Here is a 27,972-nt window from a genome sequence, read left to right as displayed (position 1 = left end):
TACACATTCAGTTTACAATACAAAACTATTTAGAAACAGACAAGTCGAACAATAATTGTTGCCTGGACAACGATGTGATGTTGTCGTCTTGGTTACATTTAATGCCCTCTCATGTAGCACATCATGTTGCCATCTTGTGCCTCTATCATGATTGAAACACAATTGTGTGGGCACTTTTCAGATGAGATAGCAAAGGCCAATAGTAAACAAGTGGAATTTCGTTAGCTTCTTTTTCTCATCAATTAACAAATGTTGAACTCAATTTCAAAATTTGAAAAGGTAGCATATGAACAGTTAATCTTTGAACCGGTGTGCCAGTACTAAAACCAACACATGACTGTTGTGTATCATTTGTAGAAATCAGAAGAATGTCAGCTGTGGGAAGTGCAAATAAATGAACTAGTGTAGTAATAGATGCACTTTAGTGCTACTGAATACTATGGATTTACTACACATTCCATAAAGTACTGATGATACCCAAAAGTGAAAAGTCAAACTTTCCCTTGAACTAGCATTCCTCATATTAATGAGGAAAGAAATACAAATCTTTTAGTTACTACTCATTTTAAGATAAGATTTAACAATAACGGGGAAGAGGAGAAATTGTCTCTATATTTTTGCTTAAAACTTGTTTCTACACATGAATTCTTTGGGAACGGTATTGAATGAAACAGATATCAGCCAACAGTATTGATCAGGAAACCACTAGTATTAGTTAAGAGTTAATCTGATGAAAAAGGTCTGTGCTTTCTATGTACTCACCTGTTTAACCGTCTTGCTCTTTCTAGGACTTCAAACATGTGTTCCTGGAAAACATCAAGTCTTCTATATCGGTTAGTTTCAATATTTTTTCTAATAATTTCAAAAGTCAAAGGTGGTTTGTTAGGGGTGCTTGGATCAGTGGATGGAATCTCTGCTAAAGAGTCACTATAACAACGACCTTCATCATCCTGGTGGCTAAGGACAGAGACAAACAGGTTGTGTATCAACTCCTGTATAAGTAACTTTACATTGGGAATGTGCGCATCATCTTCTCCATCCAATTCCTTTTTGGTTTCTAGAAGAACTTTGTGAAGGACTAGTGCATCTTTATAAATAAGGGATTCTGGTTCATTGTAAGTGCAAGCGTTGTTAAACATCAACACAAATTCATCAACAAATGAGTCAACATCCTGGTACTTATTAGCCATCATGTGACTTTTCACTTTTTCCATGTCAATTGGTTTTTTAATTGTTAAATAGTAATCCGGGAGTTCTGATCGAGTAGGTAGTCTGAGAAAGATGGCACTCAGTCTTCGACCCCTGGCGTCTGTGTAGTTTTTGACTGCTTCGTATAACTCATTTAATTTTTGCTGCAGTGGGGTCAAGTATTTAGATTTTTTGGGGGAAATACCACTCTTCCTGCCTGAAAATAAGAGTCAAGAAATGCTCAATAGTCAATTCACATGGAATAACCTTCCAATTCAAAAGAATCCTTTGAACAATTTCCAGTGCAAACTGACAACTATTTGCAGTAATTAGGAAACTATTGACTATGTATGAATAACATTCTTCTGTCTCAAAGAGCAGGATTTTAGAGGAAGGATTTCAATTTTAGTCTCAATCATCATATTTCTCCTGCAATGTCTGAAGCTGCAGATTTTTTTTTTACACATTCTGCTTACATCGCCTTTGGGAATCATTGTTTACTTAAACATACTGAAATTAAAAAAGGGTTGTATTTATATAATGTCCCTCATGGACTCCCTTTGTATTGTAGACACCATTGAAATGGAGGAAACCAGGCAGTCTCTTTGCATATAGGTAACTTCCACAATGTGATAATGCCATGAATTTATTTTATTGCTGTTATGATAAACATTAGCCGGGATACCAGGGATAAACCTCTGCTCTTCTTTGAAACAATGCCTCAGTCTAATTGAGAGAGCAAAATTCCATCCAAAAACAGAATGTATAGATAGAAGTCATACAACATAAAAAGAAATCCTGAACTCCCAATAAACTGGTTGGCTCAAAGTTCTCTCTTACCCATAGTTGTACAGTCTGGGCCAACCATCAAGCACCCACCCTAACTAATGCTATATTAATCCCATTTTATTTTCTCTTCACATTCCTATCAACTCTCCACCGATTCTACCAGTCACCTGCACACCAGGGGCAATTTACAATGGCCAATTAACTGACCAATCCACATCCTCAGAGCACTCTGAGGAAACCACATGGTCACAGGGTGAACATACAAACTCCACACAAACAGCACCGGAGGTCAGGATTGAACTTTAGTCATGAGGCAGCAGCTCTACTAGCTGTACCCCTGTGCTATGTTGTGGGTGTATTTTGAGCTGCCAAATAACCAAATTGACTTTTGCTATCCATATTGTCTGTCCACAAGAAGCATCAATTTTTAAGATACGTGGTTTCATGGTATACATTAAACTTCTCTGAATAAACTAAATACTCATTCGATTAAATATTCAAATACTGATTGTGTCTGAATATGGCCCCTTTTAGAAACTGGAGTTTAAGAGAGCTTGATTAGTTTTTCTTAATCCCATACAGGAAAAAAAGCACTGAGGCCTCCAGATGAACGGTCTTGACCTGCTGCCTGACACACCAAGTTCCTCCAGCAACTTGCTTTTTGCTCAGATCTCAGCATCTGTCTCAAGCGAGAGATTCCTACCAATAATGATGGAAGTCTTCAAGCATCTTTGGCTACTGAAGATTTTTGGTTTCATTTCAGCTTGGGGGTGTATGAGAAGATATACAGTGGCTTTCGAATTCTACATTACAGGTTATTTCAGGCTGCAATTAGTGACATTACCCTTCATCATTTTGCTGTCCATACGATCATCTATCAGGGAACAGTTGGCCTCTTTGCAAGGAGACAATAATACATCATCTTCCTAAGCAAGCTCACAACTGGGAGGAAATCATTTCTGGAATCATGAAAATATTACTGCGGATTTTTAAAAAAAGGGTCTATTTTGTGATTTACTATGTTCTTTTGCTTTGTTAGTCTAAATAATGCAGAGAATTTTAAAATGTTAAAACGTGATAATTTAGTAAATCTCACTGTGATTTCAGCAAAATTAGTGGTACAGTCTCCAGACTTAAATATTTAATATAGACCACACCAATCTTCCATGACTTTGGTCATCAACAAAACACAATGGCAAGAGCTAAAAAGATGATGTAGATGCTGGAGAGAGCAGGATTCTGGCCCAGATGTTGTTTTGACCTCTCAATGAACCTTTTAGGATCTGTGGTCTATTGACTTTATCTCTTATTTTTCTTGAAAGAAGCTCTGTTTTTTTTCTGGGTCTGAGTCTGAAAACCTTGCCTGACAGAATTGGAGAACTTTGATTCTGACTTGAAGGTCGGCACTCACAGTGGTTTAATTATTTTCTAAGAATGGAAAATGAGGATGGCAGCAGATCAAGATTACTGCTACAACTAATTGGGAAATGGACGAGATCCGGAGTACAGGTGAAACATTCAGGAGGGCATTAGTGGGTGTGGCAAAAGTGCAAATAAGAAAAATTAGAACAAATATAGTGAGGATTACACTCTGTATAATCTTCTATATTCAAGAAGATTGAAATTTTTAGTGCGAATCAATAAGCTGCTGTACCTGCGGTTGAGTGGAACTGCAGGTTGCCCAGTTGTCTAACAGCTTCGGTGACTTGAATTTAGAGTCATGGTCATAGAGTCATAGGACACAGAAACAGGCCCTTCAGCCCACCATGTCCACACCGACTTTTCTGTCCATCTGCATTAATCCCATTTGCCTGCATTTGGACCACATTCTTCTATGTATTGCCTATTTAAGTTTATGTCTAAAAGCCCCTTAAAGTATTTGTATCCAATTCCACTACCTCCTCTGGCAGCACATTCCAGATATCAATGACACTCTGTATATATTAAAAAAAAAGTTAGCCCTGGGGTTCCCTTTAAAACTTCTTCCTCTCAGAAACCTATGTGCTCTTGTTTTTGGCTATTTAGGCCTCTTGTAATCTTATATGCTTCTATCAGGTCACCACTCAGCCTCTTCCACTCCAGGGAAAACAAGCCCGGTCTATCCAATCTCTCCCCTTAACTAAAGTCCTCCATTCCAGGTGACATCTTGGTGAATCTCCTCTGCACTCTCTGCAGCGCAATCACATCCTTGCCATCTGTTGCTGCCTGTGTGGAGTTTGCATGTTTTCTCTATGACTGCCTGAGTTTCTTTCAGATGCTCCAATTTCCTCCCACATCTCAAAGATATGCTGGTTGTTAGATTAATTGGTTACTGTAAATTAGTGGCTGGTGGAAAAATCAAGGGGTGGAGGAGTATGAGTGGAGTGGGTTATTGGGGAATGGGTTGCTCCTAGTGCTGGCATAGACTTAATGGGTCAAATGGCCTCATTCTCTGTCATAAGGAAATATATACAATCATATACACAAATATATTTTATATATTTTCAAATGAAAGATTACCAGGACAGCAAGTAAAATAATTTTTAATTAACTTACTTAGTTTCAGTTTAGGTGAAGCTGTTTCATCATCAGGTAAAGGGCCTAATTCTTTTCTTTTATCTTTTAGAATTTTCTCCAGCATATTGGCATCATTGTATACCTGTTTAATAATTCAACAATTTTCATTACAACACTACTATTGAAACCAGTACAAGATGTTGTTTGGTGATTCAGTGGGCCACTGCCAAATAAGTATTTTTTGCACATCTGAAATTATACATAATATTAGAGTATCAACATGAAAAATTGTCTATTTCATTTTCTATGATCCATACTGATCTAAATACTAGCTTATTTAAGGCAATTCCCCTATGTCATCCACACAGTTACTACTTCTTGCTCCTGCACATCTTAGAGGCTACAAAATACATTGTTAAACCAAGCAGACAGGTATGTTGGCAATTGACTACAAGAATCACTGCTAATACTGATCAACAAATAGCTCCTATAATAAGGCCAGTCTTCCTCTATAGTAAAAGACCAGTGTGAATTTATAACATAGCACAATGCAGATGTTAGTAGAATAATAGTTTGCTTTTTATTTTGTCAATAATTTGCCCTCCAGTATTTTACTCCTGAAAATCTACAATCAGGTTCTTGTGTATACCGTTTCTTCTTGAAAGTACAAGGAATTATGTTTTTATGACTCAGATATACTGAATCTTACCATAATTAATTTACATACCTGCGAACCCTCTTCATTGTAGTGCCTTGCATTTCGAAACATTAACTTCAAGTCATCTACAAATGCTTCCTCGCTTGCATATTTTTCACTACGTATGTTATGTTCCAGTATCTTCAGGTCAATAGGCTCCAAGATGACTTTATAGTAATCTGGATAATCCTTTTTTGATGGTTTAACCAAAAATAGCTCACAATATCTTCGTCCTGTTGTTGGATCACGAGACTCGACAATTGTATTGTATAGTACTTTCAGTCTGTGCTTTAAATGAGTTTCAGTTTTCTTTCCCATCTTTTCTAGCTTCTTATTGCTGGAATTTAAAAATCTGTGTGTGTACTTAATTATTAGTCTTCAAAAGAAAAACAACAAAATAAAAAGGAATAAAGTGCAAAACCAATACATTCACTGCATGTAAGTTTACTATTTTCTACCAAAATTAATGTTTAAACATGAAATATACTGTACAACTTACATCAACTTGTTCAGTGCCCAACATTTATTATTTTTAAAATTACAAGAAAAGTAGAAAACTATCGTGACAATCAACATAACGATATCTAAAAATTCTTGATAAATAATCTAAAATCTTTATATAATGACAGAGCAACAGAATTCATCAGCATAACAGCTCTACCACCTGCTCTTAGAACCAAAAAGGTGAAGTTAATCAAATCAGTTACATTATCTGTTTTTCTTGTGAAAGTTAATCTGTGTGTAAAATAGCATAAGTACATCAACACTTGCTGTGATAAAAATAGGTAATCTGCCCCCCGAACCTGTGTGAGATTAGACTGAGAGAGCCAAGTTCATGTAATTAAACTTTTAATTTATTAGTCCAGGAGTATTTCATTGTTTTAAAGTGTTTTTAAGTGCTTCAATTTTTAAATTAAATTCAATGTTTTTTTTTTAATCATTTAAATATCTTCTAATAGTTTGTGAATATTTTTGATAATTTGTGAATGTAGGACTAATCTAAGCCTGTTCAACTAATAGAGGCAGCACAGAAAATAATATTAATGAATAAGCAAAGAACACAATTTTGCAGTTAGCAGCAATTAAACTACTTTTCACTTTATAAAGATGCAGGAGGCTGGCAAGCATCCCGAATCCAAAACTTGCATTTGGAACATTCAGCAGAGGTACAAAATAGGAGAAAGCAGGTTTCTTGGTATTCCACTGCAGGTATAAGAGTGGGGCAGAAGAGTAATGTCTTATTTCAGCAGGGTACCATGTGACCCTCAAGGCACACATTCAGCTAGTGGGAAGGAAAAGCTCCCGTGGTCAGTGCCAATTTATCTCCATGGGCCTGAATGCAATTCCATGATAAATTCGTTTCCCGCACATGAATAGTCAAGGTCAGTGACATGTCTTCAAATGCCATATTCTACCAACTGTATAACTAACCTCAATCATTGTTAAATAAAACCACATCACAACCATTCACCAACTAACAATTTTTTAATCAAGAAACTCTATCAAAAGTTCACATACTCCATCTTTACACACTTAGTACTGCTACAAACCTCGCATTTACAACTCATAATTGGCATGTTCTGCCAGATATTAAACTATGATGACATCACCCAAACACAGCTACGTCGTCAATGGCTACCCTTGGTTTCCCACTTGTCATTGTTTCATTTTCAAGGTGTTCTTTCAATCATGGGAAGCTTGCAATCCCCATGAGGCCATACGAAGCCATGTCCTTGTATGGGAAAAGAGGAGCAGTAAGTAGAGGAGAATGCATCAGTGAACTCACTGGAAAAGTTGACCCAGTCCTCTTCCAAGGTTGGAGTTGTAGCAGCAACTGGTGTCATATTTCAATGAGGAATACCTACCAAAGTGCACATCCCTCACTATGGTTCAGGTAGGGAACTTACAACCCGTATGGATATGGCCCCTTGCTGAGAGTCAAGTAACTTGTGCCATGTGCCTCCAACTGACCTTCTGGAGATGCTGCATTCCAAGGGAATGCCTAAAATTGCACCCAAGTCTGGGAGTATCTGCTTAATCAGAAGTTTCAAGTGAAAACTCCTGGTGTATCACTCCCTGCAAATTTTAGCAGCTTTGAAGCACGAAATACTGTTATTACCACAGAAACAATTCAAATACCAATTAACAATTAATCTCCAAGTAATTGTGACCCTTTTACAAAGTGCTGCTGGGGTGATAGTGCGAGGAGCTTCTTCCAGCTGTTGAACAGATAATCAACTGTAAAAGGATCAGGGCACTTGATGGTATACAGAACTCCAGTTTGGCACCAAATTACCACTACACACTTGTGTCTGGCTACTATGCAAATATTCCAGGGACGTTAGCACCGTGCTTGGGGGCTGGTACACATTTGCCACAAATGTAACCATGCAGAAGAGGTTGCTGTGTTTGAAAAACAACAGTGAAGTGGAGTAATATACTGGTATTGTATGAAGACTGGTTAACAGAAAGCAGGAATAAATTAGTCACTGGAAGATTGGGAGGCCAGTGACTGGTGGGGTGCCCCGGAGATCAGGGTTAGACCCCAGTGTTTACAATCAATGTTAATAGTTTAGAGGGGGTGAGGAAATAAATGTGATATGTCCAAGTGAGTTGATGACACAAAGCTGGTTGACAGTTTGGGTTGCGAGAAGGTAGCAAGAGAAGTTTCAGGGGAATGGATAGACTAAGTGAGGTCATGTTGATGAATACAATGTGGAAAAAAAGTGTGTGAGATTAAACATTTTGGGAGAAAAACAAGCAGTGTTTTTTTTAAAATGGTGAGAGTTTGAAAGGTGTTGGTGTTCAGAAGGACCTGGGTGTCCTTGTACACAAATCATTGAAAAACAATTAGGAAGGCAAATGGTATGTTGGCTTTTATGGTCATACTGCACCCATTAAAGAGTCCCTGGGGAGATTATAACTGGAATATTTGAAAATATATCTCAGCTCTCCAACTGAGAAAGGATACATACAATAGAGGCAGTGCAACAAAGGTTCACCAATTGGTTCCTGGGATGAGAGACTTACGAGAAAAGATTCAGCAGACTGGACTTGTACTCTCTAGAGTTTAAAAACACAAAAGACGATCTCAGTGAAAATACCCTTACTGTGTTTGTCAGGAGGGACGCAAAGGTGGAGTTTGCCCCGGCTGAGGTATCCAGAACTTGAAACCACATTTTCAAACCAAAGAGTCAGCCATTCAGGGCTGAGATCAGAAGAAATACTTCACCCAGAGGGCAATGATTCTTCATAATTCTCTACCCTAGAGAACTGTGGATGTTACATCATACTATTCAGTACAGAGACTGACAAATTTTTAGGTATTAAGGAATCAAAGGAAATGGAGTGGCTGGAAAGTGGCAGAGAAGACACAAGGTGCTGAATGGCTTATTCCTGCTTCTGGTTCCAATGTTCAATGACTCTCAATGCAGCTGTGAGCTGCAAACTATGAGATGTGGGATATATAATGAAGCCCGAAATAATCCTTAGGCCAGGTAGTTGATAGTGGAGGTGACCATGACTTCAAGTGGGAGAGAGGTCCAGGCACACGTGCAAGTTTATATTTGAGGCTTTGGTTGGTTCCAAATTTTGGTGGAACATGTGGAAACACAGCCTGTTCAAAACAATGTTCCTCTGAGAAGTCCAGATAAACTCCCTATAAACAGTGGGTGGTAACGTTATGAGTGATAAGCGATTGTATGCATCCTCTGACATGACTCCCTTGGGTGTCTGCAGTTCTTGGGAGGAGCTTGTTTCAGATTCATGACAAATGCCCACTATTTGTCTGTTTTGCTTGCAGCAAACTGGTTCAAGATGTAAGGAAGGGTCAGTGAGCAATGTGTAGAACAAGCTTGCAGACTCGTGTGCAGCAGTCTGATTCTGAATGTAAGTTGATTGTGACTAGCCCCTTAAACAGTATTGCTTCTGAGCAATTAGCGTTCATAAAAGATGGCTCCTCCACAAGTGAACAGTTTTTGTTGCTGAACAACATGATTGAAAATCTCACTGATGAATTTGGGGCATTGTACTTCTGTTTCATCTAGTGTGCAAAACTAATGTCAAAAAAATAGCAGTGAACATGAAACAATTACTTAAAAATAAGCATGCAAGGTAACAATGGGTGCCAAGACATCCTGAAACATGGCCAAAATTGCTTCACCTGGGATCAATGAGAATTTTCAACTATGCCTTATTTGGCATTGCGCAAATGAAATTTTAGTTCTGTATTTTCAGCGATAATGCATATTTTTCAGGACAGGAGAAAATTTTGCAGCTAATTTCACAGAATAGCCTATGCTAAGGTGTCCTACAATTACAGGCATATACAATGCTACAAATCAGATTTTAAAACAATTATTAAAGAAAGGAAGGAGTCACTGATCCATACAACCAAATTAATACCACAATCAATGATCATTAAAATAAGAATTCCACTGTTCACTGCTCTAACTTAAACAACATCCAAGACTGACTGTCCTAGATCATTTCTTTCATGAAGATTTTGGCAAATCAGATCCAGGTGGACTTTCTGCTGGTGCAGAATTTAAGTACAAGAGTGCATATTTACAAATTAAGCACAACAACAAAAAAGAAAATACAGAAAGAACTTTAAGATCAACTGAGAATGAGAATATGCAAAAATAATGATGTGTACGCTTGTATGCAGTTACCAAAGTTCCTTCTTATTACAGACTTCTATTAATAAAAGGAACTGAATAATTTTAGAAATTCCCTAAGAGAATGCTCTGAATAGATGGACCAATAATGTTCACCTGCTTAAGTGTTACTGATCACTAATTAACCTTCATCCACTTATTTCACAGTAATTGTTAAACAGTGTAAGGAAAATGATCTTCTCCAAATATATAAATTTTTACATTCTAAAATATACATTTTCCAGAAAATTAGGAGGTGCACAATAACCTGGCCTAACATTTGCAGTATTTCCCTTTTACTGAGAAATGTAGTCGTGCATATCATACATAATATCTATAAAGGTATTTATGATTTTTACACTTGTAAGTGAATGAATGGATGCTCTCAACAGTAGTAAATAATTTGCCGAAGTGAAAAAACTGTTGAATCTTATTCTAATGACTATTCACCAATCTGTAGAAGATGTGCTGTAACCATCAACATTTAAAGCAACAAGATTTGGTAACCATAAAATTACTGGAATGCAGTGACTAGTAGGGAGAATACAATATACAAATCCCAAGCATTGGGCTACACAAAAAGGTCAGCCCTTATAGGCAATCATAGCCATAAAATATCAAATGCATATTTACTTAGCTATTTACTATTTTTTTCCAATACAGCTGTTCAACTGATATACTGAACTGAAATAATTGAAAACATTTAAAATATTAATCAAAATCACACAACATAGTTTTTAGATAAAAATGGTTATGAAAATAATAACCTTTCTCATAATATATTTTTATGATATATAAATGTATTCCATTTTAAGCAGTTTAATGCTGCAAAATTCTTATTCTTACCTTTTTCTCTTGCCACTGCCTGTATCAGATGTTACGGAGGATACCATACTGTCACCATCGTCTGTGTACTCTCTTCTAGCCAGCTCCTTCCTCTTTGCCTGGAAGAGTAAATCTCACGAGTAAAGTAGCTCAGATGAAATTATTCAGAATACATAAATATTAAAACACACACCACTGCTATTTTTATACCTGCATGACTTGCTGCAGCTTCAGCACACGTTTGAAGATTGCAGAATTAGGAATGTTATAGCGCTTGGCATTTTCAAACATTAGATTCATGTCAGCCTCCAGTTGGTCCAGGTTCTCGAATTCATTGTTCTTCAATTTTTGCCTATGATTAGGAGGGAATCCAATAAAGCATTTACTATTGATATAAAATTGCACATTATAATGGATTCAGTATTTCATTTTAGTTATCTGAGAAATTTTGCTTTCAGAGATCATTATTACAATGTTTTATTAACGTTTATTTTTGTTGAATAAAAAAAGTAACGAGTTAAAGCAATCAGAATTTTTGAAAAATATGAACAAAATTTCTCTGAATTAAACTAATAAAATGTATATCTTGATCTAGGTTATACAACTGGGAAACAAGAGAGAGATGGCATGTCATTTTTTGGCCATTGATCTAGACCTCTTGGTATGCAACTGAAGAGTGAACTTTACCAAAAATTGGGGTGATGTTTCTTCCCTTTTCCTTTGGGAGCAAAATAGCAAGCAGTAGAGTGAAAATATAATTTGCTAGTAGGAAGGAAGAGATAGTGAGAGCCAGCAATGGTGGAATATGCTGTTGTTTATAGGGCATGACTGAAATTGAGGCTTTGGTTAAAGAAAACCAACAACAGATTTTAAAACTTAAATAAGAATTCCAAAGGGATCTAAAGGTAGTACATGGAGTTGTCCATACTGATGACATTTCATGCACTCCATAACAAATTATAATGCAAGGATTCACACCATAAAACCGTAATATCATTTTTCAATTGTAAATATCACTAGTGGAACAGTTGGTGTACTGATTGTATAAACCATAATGAAGAGAGAAAACCTTTCCCAATTGTTAGCAAAAGGCTTAGTGAAAGGATAATTTGCAGAAAACTTGAACCCAGAATGTAAATTCCCTATACAAAAAAAACATCAATTCTATTAAAGATAACTTAGATAAAATTTTACAGTTGAACATATCCAGAATATATAAGATGAACTATATTTTCATCCAAATCCATTACGTGCAAAATTAGTTAGTGACAGACAATGAGACTTCTGAAACCTGCATCAATTATACCTAGAAGTTCATGGACATACAATTTAAAGCAAATTAATTTCTCATTCGTTCTTCTGTAAAATCTGATAACCTGAGGAGATTTTACCGATTATACCATGCATTAAAAATGGAAGGTGGCCCAAAACAGAGTGTACTTATGTCTCTCTTTGGTCTTCCTGGTTTCTTAATTTTAAAGCCATTGCTTCTGGAGCATAATACTTACCCAGACTGTTGACTCCTTACTTTAGAAAAAGTCCAGATACGGTAGCTTTTACAACGATTTTCTCAAAGCCTAAGTAAATGATTTTAATTAGTGTTCCCCAACCACTCTCAAGATCATCCCATTAGCTTTACTGTAAAATTATAGAACAGTAAAACATAGAATAAGGCCATTTGGCACAGCCAATCTCATATCCCAGTCTTTTCCAATATTTGTTTAATATTGTCTTTATTAAATTTTTATTCATCACTCTAAAGGGCATTCATTGCATTCCAAATCGAAACCACTGTGGTCAAATATTTATTCTTCATGCCACCTCTGGCTCTTTTGAAATCTTGCATCTGTAGCCTTTAGTTATTACACTTTCAATCATTGGAAGTAAATTTCTTACATCTCATATTTTTTACACACCACTATCAAAATATTTGAAAACGATCTCTAAAGATCAGCCATATACTTGAGTCAGTCAAGAAATGAATAAATAAGCAACATTGCTTGGTCCATGAACAGAATACAATATTATTTGGGAAAAACATTATATAACCAAACAGACATGTTTCTGTGTTGATTAAAAATATTAAGAATCAGCATAGTCACTGACTTTTCTTTTAAATGGCATAAATAAGATTTCTTACCTTATTATTTGTAGTGACAAGGGGTGTTTGATTTGTTGGTAATAATCAGGATAATCTTTCTTGGAAGGCAGACGAAAGAAAGGCTCAGCCAGAAGTTGTCCCTGACTGTTCCGATGATTCCTAACTGCTTCAAATAGCTGATAAATTGGACTAGTAACATCGACAGATGAACCAATACTTTCTCCGTCAGAGTCACCATCTTCGTAATGAGTGACCCCTATGGAACCAAAAGATGCATAGAAAAGCTAAAATAAGAAGCCACTTACAGGAAGCTTTATTCAAATGTAGCATTATAATCCCTTACCACCTAAACCACCTTCCTCTTCACTCTCTGATCCATATTGCAAAGCCATAGTAATTGCTGACAAACGATCTCCTTGCGCTGACCTTCGGTTCCTATTCAGACAGAATTTAAAAAAAACCTTTAGAAGGTCAGAGGTTACTTTTTGTTGACGTGTTAATACATAGCATAAAGCCTCCTTTGACATTTGTCTCTATTAGTCTAGGACATGGGCAAGGGAGTGGCTTGTTCAGATAGCTTTGTATAACTGGGTCAAGAGCAAAGCAGCTGGGTTGGAAATAAAACGCGAGGCCAGGGAATGGAGCAATAGGACAAAGCAGGGATTGAGGAAGGCATGGCTAGTTTCTTGTTGTTAGGCAGAGCACAGACCGGGTATGGAGGCAGTAAAAGTAGCTGAAGTTGAGGAAATGTCAAAACAAAAACCAGTTAGATTGCCAAGTCTATACAATATACCAACCTTAATATTGTTACAGCTAATAATAATTTGAGAAATTATAATTAATTTAATTTTGTTTCCTTATTAAAGCTACCTAAAAAATGAAAATGTTATTCTTTTAAAAACTATTCATTGCGTAAATAAGCTTTTCCAGTGGTTGTCTACTCAGCACTTTATAACAAGTCTCAGCAAAGTTAGTATGGTCAGTCTTCCAGCCAAACTTAAGCATTAATTCTGTCTGTTATTTGCCATTCTCCCGATCTTCAAGTTGTGGTATATTTGTTAATTTCAGGAAGAAGGCAGCCTTACTTGTATTCCCAGAATTGTTCTGCACATAATGACAATAGATTTTTGGCATGTTGCTAACAATTACAGGGTTGAACATTTTCCTTATGGTAGCTATGTTTGACCCATGACTTCAAGTTCTAGGTACTCAATGGCCAATTTTCTGCAGGGAAAAGTTACAGGAAATGCCAGCCACAGAAAAGGCAACTTATTAATTTGTTGTGAATTATGCACATTTTTAAATGAACTTTATGCCAACTTTATTTTTAGTATTATGATCCTTGATTGATGGCAAAAAAGATTTCTATGAAGTATTTTGAATGATTTAAATGGTTTCTTCTTCTGGACCTTCCATTGCTTTTGGGGTACAATGCCTGATATGATGTAACTAAAGCAGAGAATTTTAGGATAACAAAATATTTGTAAAGAGGATTTTTACAGCACTCATGATGTTGGTGCAGCTAGTATGTTGTAGTAAAATAAACGTCATTGTCCTATTAAACAATTCCGATCTGATGGGAGTACAAATAATAACAAAGAAACAAACAGCCCACAAGAATGCTCTGGAAAAGATAAAGAAGTCATAGGAATGTAGCAGTCTTTGTGGTAACATCCATGATTATACAGATATTGATATACAAGAAAGACTTAATTCATCCTCTGTCTGGTTATGAAATAGCTGAAGGATGGAAAAGAGCTAATAGAAGCTATAAATTTGTTCCTAAAGCATTTAACTCATGTAGGAGTGCAGGAAGAGATGACAGGTTTGTGAACACGTAAAATGCGGCTACTAGTAACAAACCTCAAATGACCTTTGCAGGGAATTGTTATTTATTTAATCAAAAGGATGATCGTATACTGACAAGGGGTCTCATTTCGGGTTGGTCAAGAATGATAAACATCAATTGACTTAAGTATTTTTTACAATTTTAAAGAAGTATTTTGCATAAAGGATGTTTACAGTAAAAGATACCAAATGCAAAAAAAATAGAAAGTATTGTAAATATTCAGCAGGTCAGAAAGCATTCATAGACACGTAGACAGAATGTGCATTCAAAATGCGAAAAAAGGGCTGAAGGGCAGAGAGAACAAAGAAGGTCAATGACAAATGGAGACCAGGAGATACTGAATAATACATCATTCATTCACTTAGATCATTCAATCTCCCTTGTTTTCCACTCTATTGCAATTTTCACCTTTTGTTCTCACCACAATGCAAGTTAAACCTATATCAATTCTAACTTTTCCATGTTCTGAAGATCATTGACCCAAGAAGTATCTGTTTCTCTCCTTACAATTGCCTGACCTGCTGAAAGTCTCTAGCATTTTCTGTTTTTATTTCAGATTTCTAGCATCTGCAGTATTACTAACTTAGCTCTTCCACACCACTTATCTTCAATAATTAAAAATATCAGACAAAAAAATTATGCACACCTGATTCGGAGACTGGATTTGGTAGGCTCTAAATTATGCTCAAGTTCAGCTCTCTTCTGATTAAATATTTTCTTAATGGTATTTGCATCCTGCAGGGATGGAAAACATATTTTTACCAATAACAGAGTTAACAGATTATCATTATGCTAGTCCCCAAGTTGTGGACCTGGATACGTCATAGCTTTGAATTAACAACAGAACCACATCAGAATCATGCATGTAAAGATCTATCTATTATTTCAGCAGTGCAGTTAATTATATCACATTACTTTAGTAAAATAATTCATGGTTAGCTTGAAAAGACTGGCAGTACGACGTTATGGCTGAAAACATATCTTACCTTGAAGATAGGTGACCCTGGCTCATTGTAGGTTTTAGCATTTCTTACTAAAAGCTCAATATCTCTAGCCATCACATTAACACTCTTGTAAGCAGCATTCTGTAAGAAGAAATTGATGTATTCAAATACAAAAGTGTAAACATTCACAGTAATCCAAGCTGTTTCTATTTCAAAAATAAGCAAATTAAAAATACATATTTAACAAAGCACAATGATTCCTCATATCATAAAGTTTGTGATTCCAGCTGCAGAATTGAGGACTATGGGGAACTGTTATAGAAGAGTTCAGGCTAGCATAGATCAGCATGATCATAATGAATGCCAGGGCAGATTTGAAAGACCTGGTGGCCTAATCTTGCACCAGTAAATTATAAAATAGTCAAACCTGAATCCTCTGTGCAATCATCTTCAGGTCTATTGGCTCCTTAATAATTTCATAGTAGTCAGGATATTGCTGCAAATCCAAAAAACAGTCTAATTATTAAAGGTTGGCTTTGCTGCAAAACATTCCAATCATATTTTGTCCAGAGAGATCTAATATTCTCTAATGTTGTCTGTAGAATTAACACCCTTAACAGGGTTTAACAGTGGAAAAAGCCAGGGACAGAATTTTGCCAGCTGTGAAACCTGAAAGTCATTTTAAGTCTTTAGAAGTCTCTGACGTTCAGAGACATTTAAAAACTTAAAATAAATGCACTTAAAACATTAAACCAAAGCAAAAATAGTTCTACAAATTTACCTTCCCCTTTGTCCAGTATTAAGAAGGTAAATTTGTATGGAACCTTTGATACTGTTGCTTCTGCTTGATCAATTTTATGCAAGTTATACGCTCAACTTCTATACTATGAAGTTTTTGTAACCAGATTGGTAGTCACATCTTTTCTCACTTTGCTCAACCTTAAAATGTTCAGTGTACAGTGTACTAAAAATGTTGCATCTACCAATGTTTCCAGTGGATCAGATCTTCCGTTCAAACAGCAGCAGGTACTCTTGTCTTATAACTGTGTAGAAATTCAGGACTCTTGAGCAAAGATGGAAGCCTCAAAAATTCTACACAGTTGATCAAAACTCTCAGGACAAGAGTGCTCATCTGCTGGACTTTATGCAGTTCAGAAAACTTTCAGAGATTTATCACCAATAGTCTGGGAAATTTGTCTGCTGTCCTTGCACCCAATTAATCCATTCATTTTAAAGCACAAGAAACAGCTGCAGAGAAAAGTGAAATTATGAGATATTTTCCTTTTTTTTCATTTTTGACTTAAATGCTCTGGCTTCCTAGTGCTTTTCAGTATCTTAATTCCTGTTCTCCAATATTTTCATATAATTTTACAGAAATGTAATAGAAATTTTAATTACTAATAGGTTTTGAATATTTATAAATATCAGACACATTCAAGCTCTTTGTCACCTAACAAGCCAGGGACCTCGCTTAACAAGCTGTCAAAGTAATCCTGGAGTAGACCTGCCACTTATGATAGGTAGGCTCTAAACTTTGCTTAATAATGTAATCAGCTAGGAACCAGCTTCCCAGTTGTACAGGGATCTGGTCCACATAAGAGCTGAACAGCTCATCTGTTAGCTGAAAATTCACACCTTTAAAAAAAATTCTACATTCATGTTTATGCAAGCAATTTGTCAAACTAGAAAAAAAAACTTGTCCTTTAATGGAGCTTTTCTATTTCATCTGTTGACTACTTCTGACCTTCACTCGCTATTTAAGATGGAACAAGAGATTAACTAATTTTACCAAGTATATTTCAGCTGAGAAGACAGAATTTTTCATTATTTCTATCTGTACCTGTTCTCTTGTCTCAAATGTACAATGATACATTTCCACCACTTACTATCAGTCTTGTTTATGAATAGATTTACTCACCACTCTAGAAGGCAACTTCTGAAAAAGCTCACTGACGAGATGACCTGATGGGTCAACGTAAGTGGCTACAGCTTCAAACAGGTGTTCCAGCTGTTCCTTTAGAATATTATAATGTGCTGCACCCTACAGGACAGTAAAAATAAATCCCAGTAATCATCAATTTTTATACACCATTAATCTTAGACATTTTATAACATGTAGGTTCTACTCGCATTCTTCCAAGAATACAAAATTAACTCCTTTAAACTCTGATTTGACATTTTATTTAAAAACAAACTATGTATAAAGAATAAATGTATAAATAGTTTGTATCAGACTGGATTTATTTATAAGAAACTAGATTCTCCCCATGTCTGCGTGGGTTTCCCCTGGGTGCTCTGGTTTCTTCCCACATTCCAAAGATGTACGGGTTGGGAAGTTGTGGGCATGCTATGTTGGTGCCGGAAGCGCGGCGACACTTGCGGGCTGCCCCCAGAACACTCTACGCAAAAGATGCATGTCACTCTGTGTTTCAATGTATATGTGACTAATAAAGATATCTTATTTCTGATTATTGGGTCACAGTTCAAATAATCGAAAATATAACACTTAAAAGACTTAAAAATCTCAACTGCCAGGTGAAACTGTACAAAAAGTTATAGTGAACATTCCAGGAAGAATTAAAGTTGCACTTGTGGTTCAGCAATTAAGCTACCAGAGTTGCAATTTAGAGATCTGGACTCGAGTACAAATCCAACCATGGCAGCTCCAGAATTAAATTCAGTTAAAAGTCTGGAAAAACAACTAGTCAAAACACATTGGGCAGCTCAAAAGTAATCATCCATGAAGCACTGTGGGCCATCAGTAGCAGAAATAAACATAACCACACTTTGTAATCATACAGCCTTTCTGCAACTCATCATTAAACTAGTATTGATCCTTTGCTATCAAGTTAAAGGATCAATACTAGTTCAATGATGAGTTGCAGAAAGCCTAATACAGCTACAACATAGGACAACATGCATGTTAAGCAGCAGCAATAACATGCAATAGACAGAGTTAAGTGAGCTCACAACTATTGGACCTCTGCAGTCTTATCCCATCTAGTTGTGAATGGTGGTGGTCAATTAAATAGCTAATACAAGGAGGAGGTTCCAAGAATATTCCCATCATCAATGATGGCAGGAGGTGAGCTCATCCAGGACTCAGCCTTGTCTTTAGCACTCTCCCAGCATGTGGGTGTAAAGACAAGGCTGAAGCTTTTGAAACCACACTCAGCCAAAAGTTCAAAACAGACAATCCCATCAGTTTCCTCCCGAGATTCCCACCACCACAGAAGCCAGTCTCCAGCCAATTTGATTCACTCTGCTAAATACCAAGAAATAACTGACAACAATAGCAAAGGCCAGATAATCCAGCTATGGTATTGGAGACTGTTGCTCCAGAACTACCTGCTCCTCAAGCTATGTTGTTCCAGTACAATTACAATACCAGTATCCATCTGACAATATGGAAAATTACCCAGGTACTTCCTATTCAGAAAAACCAGAACAAATCCTATCTCACTAATTACCAACCAATCATTCAACTCTCATTCATTTGCAAAGTGATGGAAGCAGTCACCGACAGTGCCAATAACCAGCTTCCCAATGTGTACCATATTCAAAATGCTCTGCAGTTTTCTCATGCTACTACAATAACACCTCCCAAATCTGTGATCTAATGCCAACAGCAAGAGTAGCAGGCTCATGGGAAAAGAACCAACTGCAGGATTCCTTCCAGATTATAGATCACTAATCCTTCACCACTGCTGAATTTAAATCCTCGAATCCCCTAATCAACAGCAGTGTGGGAGTACCTTTGCCAAGATTGCAACAGTTCAAGGTGACAACTCCCTAGCACATGCTCAAGGCCAATTAGGAATGGGGAATAAATATGAACCTTCAGCAACACCCAGATCTTGGAAAATTAGTAAATTAAAAAAAAACTTACATCCTCTTCACCAGTTGTACCAGCATTATCCTGGCCATCATAGTCATCCTCTTCCTCCTCATGTTCATAATCTCCTCTTTGAACAAACTCGTTTCTTGTTCTTGTATACAAATCCCACAATTTACTTGCTGCTTTGCACTCAGCTGAATCTTCCTATAATCGATCAAAGAATTTGCTTCAAACACGTTAGACATAGTATCATCTCTTTTCCTATTATAGTTTCCAGGAACATCTACAATTGGTGTTGCCAAATTAATGAACATTGATTCACTCTAGTTAAATAGTTGCAACAGAAGTTACATATACTTAAAATATTAAAAGATAATTTTGAAGTATTGTGTCTAAACCATGAACATACACTGCACTTTGGAACCATGGAGCAGGAAATTAATTCATCAGAAATATTTCAGAGCTCAGGTTTCTGATAAACTAGTGAAACTGAAGATATATGATTATGGAAGGGGGAAGTCCATACAAGTTTGACTTCTTATTTGCTAATGTGGAATCAGATTCACTTAAAAAAAGTTCAGACCATTTTCAACAACAGTTACCCATAACGTAAAACAATGGCATTGCCATTGGCATTATAACATGGAAACAGCATAGATTAACTCTTGAATACATAATGTCTTTTGGAAATTACGTTTGTTGACTATCAAAAATGGTGTTAACTTTCGAAAAATTTTCCTTGAACTCTCATTTCCAAGGAGAGATACATTTTGAAGATATTGATGTTTAATATTCTCCCTGAGCTCATTACAAAATGCAGTCTTTTAGTTATTAGAACCATTTTTTACATATTGTGACATTTTATATCCACACATTTGTGTTTTAATTGTAAGTTATGCAACAATTTTTTTTAAACATACTCCAATTTCACAAAACTGATTTTAAAAGCTCTCTGAAGATGGAAGTGTTCTAGAAAATGTCAAAATGCTCATTGATAACATAATATAAATAGAGAATAAACATTAAGTTTTTTAAGCTTTAAATAAAAAGAGGTTTTTGTTGAAAACCTGCTCACTCTTTACTTCAGATGCTGACAAACCTCTGCACATCACCAATATATTCCGTTTTTATTAATAAAATATACCACCCTCTTGGAACAACTATTTTCATTTTCTATTTTAAAACAATATACAAATGTATCAAGATGCCTCAGAATAAACAAAAATAAATGCAAACTAAAGCAACAAAGGAAACAGGAAATATACCACAAGCTTGGTATTTTCAGTTTATTCTCAAAGATAATTACCTTATAGTAAGCTTTTGCATTATTGATCATGAGCTGAAAATCAGAAGTTAACTGATCGACATCATCATATTCCTCCATCTTTAATTTCTGCTGTATCTTCAAAAGATCGATGGGGTGGGAGACCACATCATAATAATCTGGTTGGTTCCTAATTTGCAGCACAGTGGAAGATATGCATAAACATTTTGCAATCTTCAAACGACAAGTACTACAAATTTAAATTCAATGCTAAAATATATAATATTCATTTTAATTCATGTTTCACACTCATTAATCCTATTCTCATTAATTTGTACAAATCTTAACCATACTCTTTATTGTAACTATTCAAGACATAATGCAAGTTAAGTCAGCACACATAGCAAAAAAAAACCTGACTCTTCATCACTGGAACTTTCTAATAACATACTTTTCAAGACAATAATAAAATCCTTTCATAGTTAAAATGCCTTTACCCATCTTTTACAAACAGTCCTGATAGAGTTGACACAGCAGTGATTTGTGGGCCTCTGTTACTCCTTCAAAAGATTTCAACTATTGGCTGAAACCTTTCCCTTAGTGCAGTTTATGACATTATTGAATTGAATTAAACATTACCTGCACTGTGATAAACACTGCTAAATATTTATTTCATATACATTTCAGAAAATTAGAAGATGTAAAACAGAGGGTAGATTTAGCATTTGGCTGAAGTGAACCAGTGAAACAATGACAGCAAAAACTCAGAACTTATATCCATGCTGATTTTGGAGTTGCTGAAATCATTACATCTAAATGTTGTGTTCACTTCATTTTCAGACTGCACTACTAAAACAATTATCGAATTTTGAGCTCAAGTTCAAACTTTAATAAATAACTTTAGTATTGTATTTGAAATGCAACATTATTTGCAAAGCTGCATGCTGCAGAATAAATGAAAGTCAAATGACAACAAAATGCCCAGCTCCATGATCAGTGCAGTGAGTCCATTTAAACAGAGAACCATGCCTAAGATACTGAAATAAATCATTTTATTAATGATACCTACTCACTGGTTAGTCAATTGATCTTTATTAAATACGGGCCATTATCCTGAAGGAGATATTTTTTAAAAATTATAGTTTTTGGTGCTTTGGGAATACAGCACAAAAGGAAGCTATTCCATCCTTCCTATCTCTGGTTTTCTTTGCTAAGCGACACAACTGCTAATCTTTCTTAATTGTCATCTTTCTCTGCTTCAAATATTTACGCACTTTTCTTTTCAAAGGTGCAATGCTCTCTGCTTCAACTAGACTATAGAATTCCATTCCATCTTCATGTTCTGTGATAATTTTAAAATGTTATGTTCTCATATTTTCCCATTCATTCTATAATTTCCCATTTATTTGCATACTTATTTAAATCAACTATTATTGTTGGCTTTCTCTGCTTCAATGGAAATAATTGCAGAAGCCTAGGCAATTGCTAACTACCAGCTTGCATTGTTGCAAAATGGTGTTGAGCACTGGTAAAGGAGCAAAACACAATGGCTGTCATGAGTTTCATTGAAGTAAGTATGAATACATTGACATTCTTATTGAAAACTTTTCCTTTATTTACATTATATCACTAACATTTTAAACGTACCCAGTTCATTTATAACTAGCCAATTAACACACTATTATAAGAAATAATAGTTATATGAATTTGTCAAGCTTTATAAATATTTTGACCCAGAAATATAAAAATGTTTTTTTCCCTAAAATGCACTAATTTTTATTGAATTTTAAAAATGCTACAAGACAAGGTTTCTATAAATGCTACCTTCGTTTTGGTGCTCTGATGAAGAGCTCACATAGAAGTCTTCCATGATCATCTTTGTAATCTCTAATGGTATTGTACAGTTCATGGCAAACTGCAATCTGTTGAAAGAAAATACTTCATGCAATGTCTAAAAACAAGGGGTCAACCCATTTAAGACAAATACAAGGCAATATTTTAGATCCCAAAGGGCAGTGAGTTTTTGGAACCTTCTTCCTCAAAGGGCAATGGAGGCATAATCTTTGAATATTTTTAAGGCAAAGGAAGAAAGATTTTTGGTAAGCAAGGGAATGAAAAGTTACCAGGGCTAGTACTTTTATCATATAGAAGCTTAGCAGACTCTAATTGGAGCACTGTGTTCAGTGTTTCATTGTACTTCAAAAGATATATCGGACATTATGCACGAGAATGCTAATTCATCAGAAAGTCAATCACATATTATGACAGAATATATAAGTTGTTGTGTATTTCATTGAATCTATATGAGCAATCTAAACGAAGTGTTTAAAACATTAAAAGGTAGATAGAAATCATTTCATTTGTTCATGGAATACAGACTAAGAGGGCACAGATTTAAAATTTGAACAGAACCATTCAGGATTAAAGTTTGTAACCAGAGTTTCCATACATATGGTAGTGAAATCTGAAACTCTCTAACAGCTGTAAATGCTGTTCAGTTGAAATTTAAGACTGAGATTGACAGATTTTTTTTTACCAAGTAAGGTGTATCAAGGGATACGAGCAAGGGCAGATAAATGAAGTAATAGATTAGCCATGATCTAATTGAGCAACAGACCAGACCAGGTCACTGAATGCCCTCCTCCTATTTATTTGTCTTTAACTTTGTACATAAGCTATAATAATGAAAGTTACATGTTAAATATAAATTTGAAAATTAGATTTGGAAGATAATTTGGAAGTTAAAATTTACATTTTCTAACTATCAACATATTGGATAAATTTGCCTCTAAATTCCAATGTTCATTTTTCAAAAGGGAACATTTCTGATGTGATAAGCATGCTCCCTCTCCAATCTTAGTATCTTCTGAATTTTTAAATCCCCAAGTTATGAAACGTAAACACAGAGACTGTTCTGTTAAACAAAAGCTGCCTTGGCCACTAGATTTTCTGCTACTATATTCCAATGGTGCAGCTGACTAAATTATACCAGTGTATTCTGAGAAATTAGGAACACACCATGCTCAGACTGCACACTTCAAATTTAGCTCAAATCATTCAGCAAAGATATTAAAGCCCAGGCTGAGACCTGCAAATACAATCAAATAAAGTTTAATGAATATATAAAAAAAGGGAGAAAAACTAGAGTGAGTAAATTTAGGATCCTAGAAATATTATAGCCTTACTCTGCTCATTGAGTATTTATATTCCAAAAGAAGAAAAAAAATCAAAGCTTTTTGAATAATTTGCAGAAGCATGTAGGTGATCAATAAGATGATGTACTCAAACTATAAAGTTACATTGTAAGTGACCCAGTTGCAATGGTGAAGTTAATAGTGAAAATATCTATCACAGCCAATTGTACTACTTAGTGAGTTTTCAGTGAAACATATGCTCTACATACAAAAGTAATCCATTATACAGCAGAATAATTTCTAGCTCAAGTTTAGGAACAGTAACCCAATGGTTGATCAAGGGAATGAAAAAACGTGTTTATATCACTTAGCTGCTTACCTTATACAAGACAAATAAATTATTAAACTCTAATGCCAAATAATTCGTGTTCCACTATTCAACGACAGTAAAACTCTTAATTGGGCACATGGGACTTTGATGGTGCTGGATTATTGGATGTTATATTAATGTGCCAACACACTTCTAATTCACTTTATTTTAATATGTTACACTGTAAAATAATAAATTTTACAGTGAATTTGGTAAGTTTATAGGGATCATGGGAACCAGGGCCACAGTGAATTTAAAGGAAGCACAGGAACTGGGGCCCCAGAGTGTGAAAGGGCACATGGAAACCTGGGTCCCAGTGTATGAAAGAAACTGCGGGAATCAGAAGCCCTGGTGAGTTTAAAGGGAACGCTGGAACCCTGGCCCTGGCGAGTTTAAAGAGAATGCCAGAACGAGGGCCCTGGTGAGTTTAAAAAGGCGGCTGGAACCAGGGAACCTAAAGGGAGCATTGCACCCTGGGTTCTGGTGAGTCAATGGGAGTGCAAAGTCATCGTTCCTAGTGAGTGAAAGGGAATGTGGGAATGGGGGACCCTGTGACTGAAAGAAGCATGGGAACTGGGGCCCTGTGAGTTTAAAGGGACTGTTGGAACCGGAACTCAGGAATCAGCATCTAGTGATGCTGATTCAGGATTTCTGAACAGTTGGAGAGCAAATTATTAGGGTTTTATTTAGTATATTTTAAAACTTGCAGTCAGTGCAAAAAAAGGACAAAAGTTACATTTTGTCATTTCTATTGTTATTGAAATGATGAGAATGGTCTTCATCAAGAAAAATATAACCTATTACAGAATTTTAAACCAGACTGAATTTCTCCATAATAATTCAAGGATTTAGAAAGCAGTCACTTCTACACCTCATCAACATACTTACTGGATCTACAGTTGGGACATTGGAGGCTTTTCTTCTTTTTCTGCTTGATCCCGCATTACTTCCCGAAACAGGATGTCCATCATCACAGTCTCCACCACTGATGCTACTTGAAGGAGAAGTTGCCCTTTTTCTTTTTGAACCCATAGGAACTTTGGTAATATCTTTAAAAATAAGGTGTTCAACAGTGAGTACAGACAAACCAATAAACTCATAAACTTTGTAATGCAACCAGAAGCTATTGCTTAAATTGTTTGATATGAACATCCAGTTTCTTTCAATATAATTTTGTTTAAACATTTACGACATGCATCAATTTCTGTTTTTAGATTCAATTCAAACTATTGAAAATTAAAACCTGTTTTTTTTGTTTAAAAATCCCACAGAGCAAATATTAACGGGAATTCTTGGCTTATCATACATTTCATATTTTCCACATGGATATTCTCTTATTTTTCCTTTCTAATTTCATTCATGTTGGAAGGAGCACAGTAGTCTGAAAAGCTGTACAGAATTAGGGTCTTTTGTATCTTTGTTTCCACATGTATTAATTTCAGAATTTTCAAAAAAAATTATATTTTCACAGATAAGAAGCTGAATCACATATTTTGTCAGAGAAACTGGGATTCATTAATGGCACAAATTTTCAGACTGAGTCTATATTAAATTTAAAACAAATGCAAAAACATACTCAGAGGTACAGCATATCCCCAGGTTACGAATTCCCAACTTATAGATGCCCCTACATATGAACAAGCTCCCATAATGTTATTAAATTTAGAAGTCTGTCATATGTATATGCATTCATTCCTATGAATGGCAGAACCTCTCTCTCTTCATCATTAGTAATTACTCTCTTTTACCAGTCTAATGTGCTTTTGATGCAATACTGTGGAGGTATGTTCACCATATTGAGTGATTTTCTGACTGACTTTAAAACTGGGATGAGAAGGAATATCTTCAGGCAGAGTGTGGTGAATCTGTGGAATTTATTGCCACAGAGGGCTGTGGAGGCTAAGTCATTGGGTGTATTTAAGGCAGAGATTGATGGTTCTTGATTGATAAAAGGGTGAAGGGTTACGGGGAGAAGCCAGGAGAATGGGGTTGGGAAAAAAAAATCAGCCATGATTGAATGGTGGAGCAAACTCAATTGGCCGAATGGCCTAATTCTGCTCCTATCTTATGGCCTTACAAACAAAATTGGTTTATGGGTGTCTGTAAAAATGGAATCCGTTCATTACTCAGGGCTGGCCTGTACATTAAACACCAGATAGCGCCAATAAGGCAAACCCAAGTTTATTACCACCAAGAAAGTGTAGTCAAGTCAAGAATTTGGTGAAGAATAAATTCACAACAGATTTCAGAATATGTTCTATTCAAACATTTAGAATAATCCATCAAGCAAAGTAAATAAACACATCAGAATTATTTCAGATCATACAACATCTACTGCTCTGAGACCAGTATTATGTTGAGTTATATTATGGTTAATCGCTTCCTCTAATTTTATATCTTCTAATTTTTTTGTATAAAACTAGAGAATCATTGTTCATGTTATCATGGTGCTGCGCCTATGAGATATTCACAGATATATATTGCCAACATTCTGATTGACAATATGATATGTTGCACCAAAGCACAGTACATGTAGTTCTGCTATAACGGGATTGTTGCAATCCTAAGAAACCTTGCATTACAGTAAATCTTAATATAAAAACAATTGTGTGAATGGGGGAAAAGGGGTTAAGGGCTAGAGAACTCAGACTTGCAGTAACAAAAAGTTATTTTTCCCCCCCGCAGGATTTTCAAAAGTTAAGCTGTTTTTAATAGCTATAAGTTTATTTTGTTACTGCAAGCTACAAATACTAAAGGCTGTATATGTTACATTGTTTAATGGAGTATGTTGCACAAGTATCAATAGAAGTGATTGCTTATCAGTTTCCAATGACCTCCCGCGGTGAAATTAGCAGCCTGTGTTCTTTAGAGACAATGTCTCATTACTGCAGGAATGTTACATGGAAACATTTTCTTCCAAGGCAATTTTTTTCCCCCAAGACAGCTGTTTTTCTGCTTGTCAATTTCTGAAGTAACTCTTAAGTAGCTTTTTAATTCCCGATGAAAATCGCATTATAACCAATTTGGCCCATATCATATAAATAGTGTTCCCTAATTTGTCAATCGCGTCACATCCAATTCACGCTATTCCAGAACTACCTGTACTTTATTTTGGAGCACAAATGCTCACATCTATCTGTGTAAACAAACTCTGAACTGTTTTTTCTCATTCAGTTACAGATAATTTCCAACAGGTTGGAATTCAACTCTGGGTTAAAAAGATGTTAAATCTTCCAATAGAAATGGCTTAACTCCTACTATAAAGTGTGAGGGAGCCCAATAGTCAGCAACAATGAAATCATGTGGATGTTCAAATCAAGTATTGATTTTAAAAAAACAGGATTGTTCATTTGTATTCCTCAAACCGTGTGTTGGAATCAAACATAAATACACAGATTTACAGTATTGAACTATTGTTTCCTTTACCCAATTTAATTATGCCACAGTGAAAGTACTAATATCAAAGGTTCAAAGTAGCACCTTCTAATAGCACAGCCATACTATTATTGTCAACATTCTGAGAAGAAAGAATATAAGTGCATATTATAGACACAATATATAAAGTAACACGTAATGAAACTTCATCTAAGGTGAGAATGACATTGATTACCTACTTTTATGAAACTTCCACATGAAAAAAACTATCTGCATAAAGACAAATGTAATCATTAAACAGCAAACCATAAGTATACGTCATACGAGTTAAAAAAAATTCAAGAACAAAGGGTTCCCTTCAGCAATGGGTGAGGCAAAGCAAGCTATCATATTTTTAATTAAGACTATCCTTCTCGAGTGGGGAAAAGAATAACTTTGGAAGAC

The 27,972-nt window shown here is 35.6% G+C and overlaps 1 protein-coding gene across 8 annotated transcripts in view; it reads right to left on the bottom strand.

Moving 5' to 3' along the window:
• pbrm1 (polybromo 1) overlaps positions 1 to 27,972 on the bottom strand; it is a 59,666-nt gene that overhangs the window by 23,640 nt on the left and 8,054 nt on the right. For 4 of the 8 annotated variants that reach the window (XM_052018280.1, XM_052018274.1, XM_052018281.1 and 1 more), the window contains 15 exons: positions 25,042 to 25,202; positions 22,474 to 22,571; positions 20,692 to 20,839; positions 19,437 to 19,589; positions 17,466 to 17,588; positions 15,975 to 16,043; positions 15,590 to 15,688; positions 15,250 to 15,338; positions 13,098 to 13,189; positions 12,794 to 13,010; positions 10,864 to 11,005; positions 10,675 to 10,772; positions 5,201 to 5,546; positions 4,513 to 4,615; positions 763 to 1,405 (listed from right to left, as the gene is read on the bottom strand). In XM_052018280.1, the coding sequence (XP_051874240.1) occupies positions 763 to 1,405; positions 4,513 to 4,615; positions 5,201 to 5,546; positions 10,675 to 10,772; positions 10,864 to 11,005; positions 12,794 to 13,010; positions 13,098 to 13,189; positions 15,250 to 15,338; positions 15,590 to 15,688; positions 15,975 to 16,043; positions 17,466 to 17,588; positions 19,437 to 19,589; positions 20,692 to 20,839; positions 22,474 to 22,571; positions 25,042 to 25,185 (2,564 nt within the window). In that variant the 5' untranslated portion in view covers positions 25,186 to 25,202. Of the gene's footprint in view, positions 1 to 762; positions 1,406 to 4,512; positions 4,616 to 5,200; positions 5,547 to 10,674; positions 10,773 to 10,863; positions 11,006 to 12,793; positions 13,011 to 13,097; positions 13,190 to 15,249; positions 15,339 to 15,589; positions 15,689 to 15,974; positions 16,044 to 17,465; positions 17,589 to 19,436; positions 19,590 to 20,691; positions 20,840 to 22,473; positions 22,572 to 25,041; positions 25,203 to 27,767; positions 27,799 to 27,972 lie in introns of all 8 variants that reach the window. The other 4 variants (XM_052018279.1, XM_052018283.1, XM_052018275.1 and 1 more) reach the window with 3 other exon arrangements.

Source organism: Pristis pectinata, chromosome 6 (genome assembly GCF_009764475.1).
Source record: "Pristis pectinata isolate sPriPec2 chromosome 6, sPriPec2.1.pri, whole genome shotgun sequence".
Taxonomy (NCBI): Eukaryota; Metazoa; Chordata; class Chondrichthyes; order Rhinopristiformes; family Pristidae; genus Pristis; species Pristis pectinata.
Note: the sequence above shows the minus strand (reverse complement) of the source record. Positions and strands in the feature narration are given on the sequence as shown.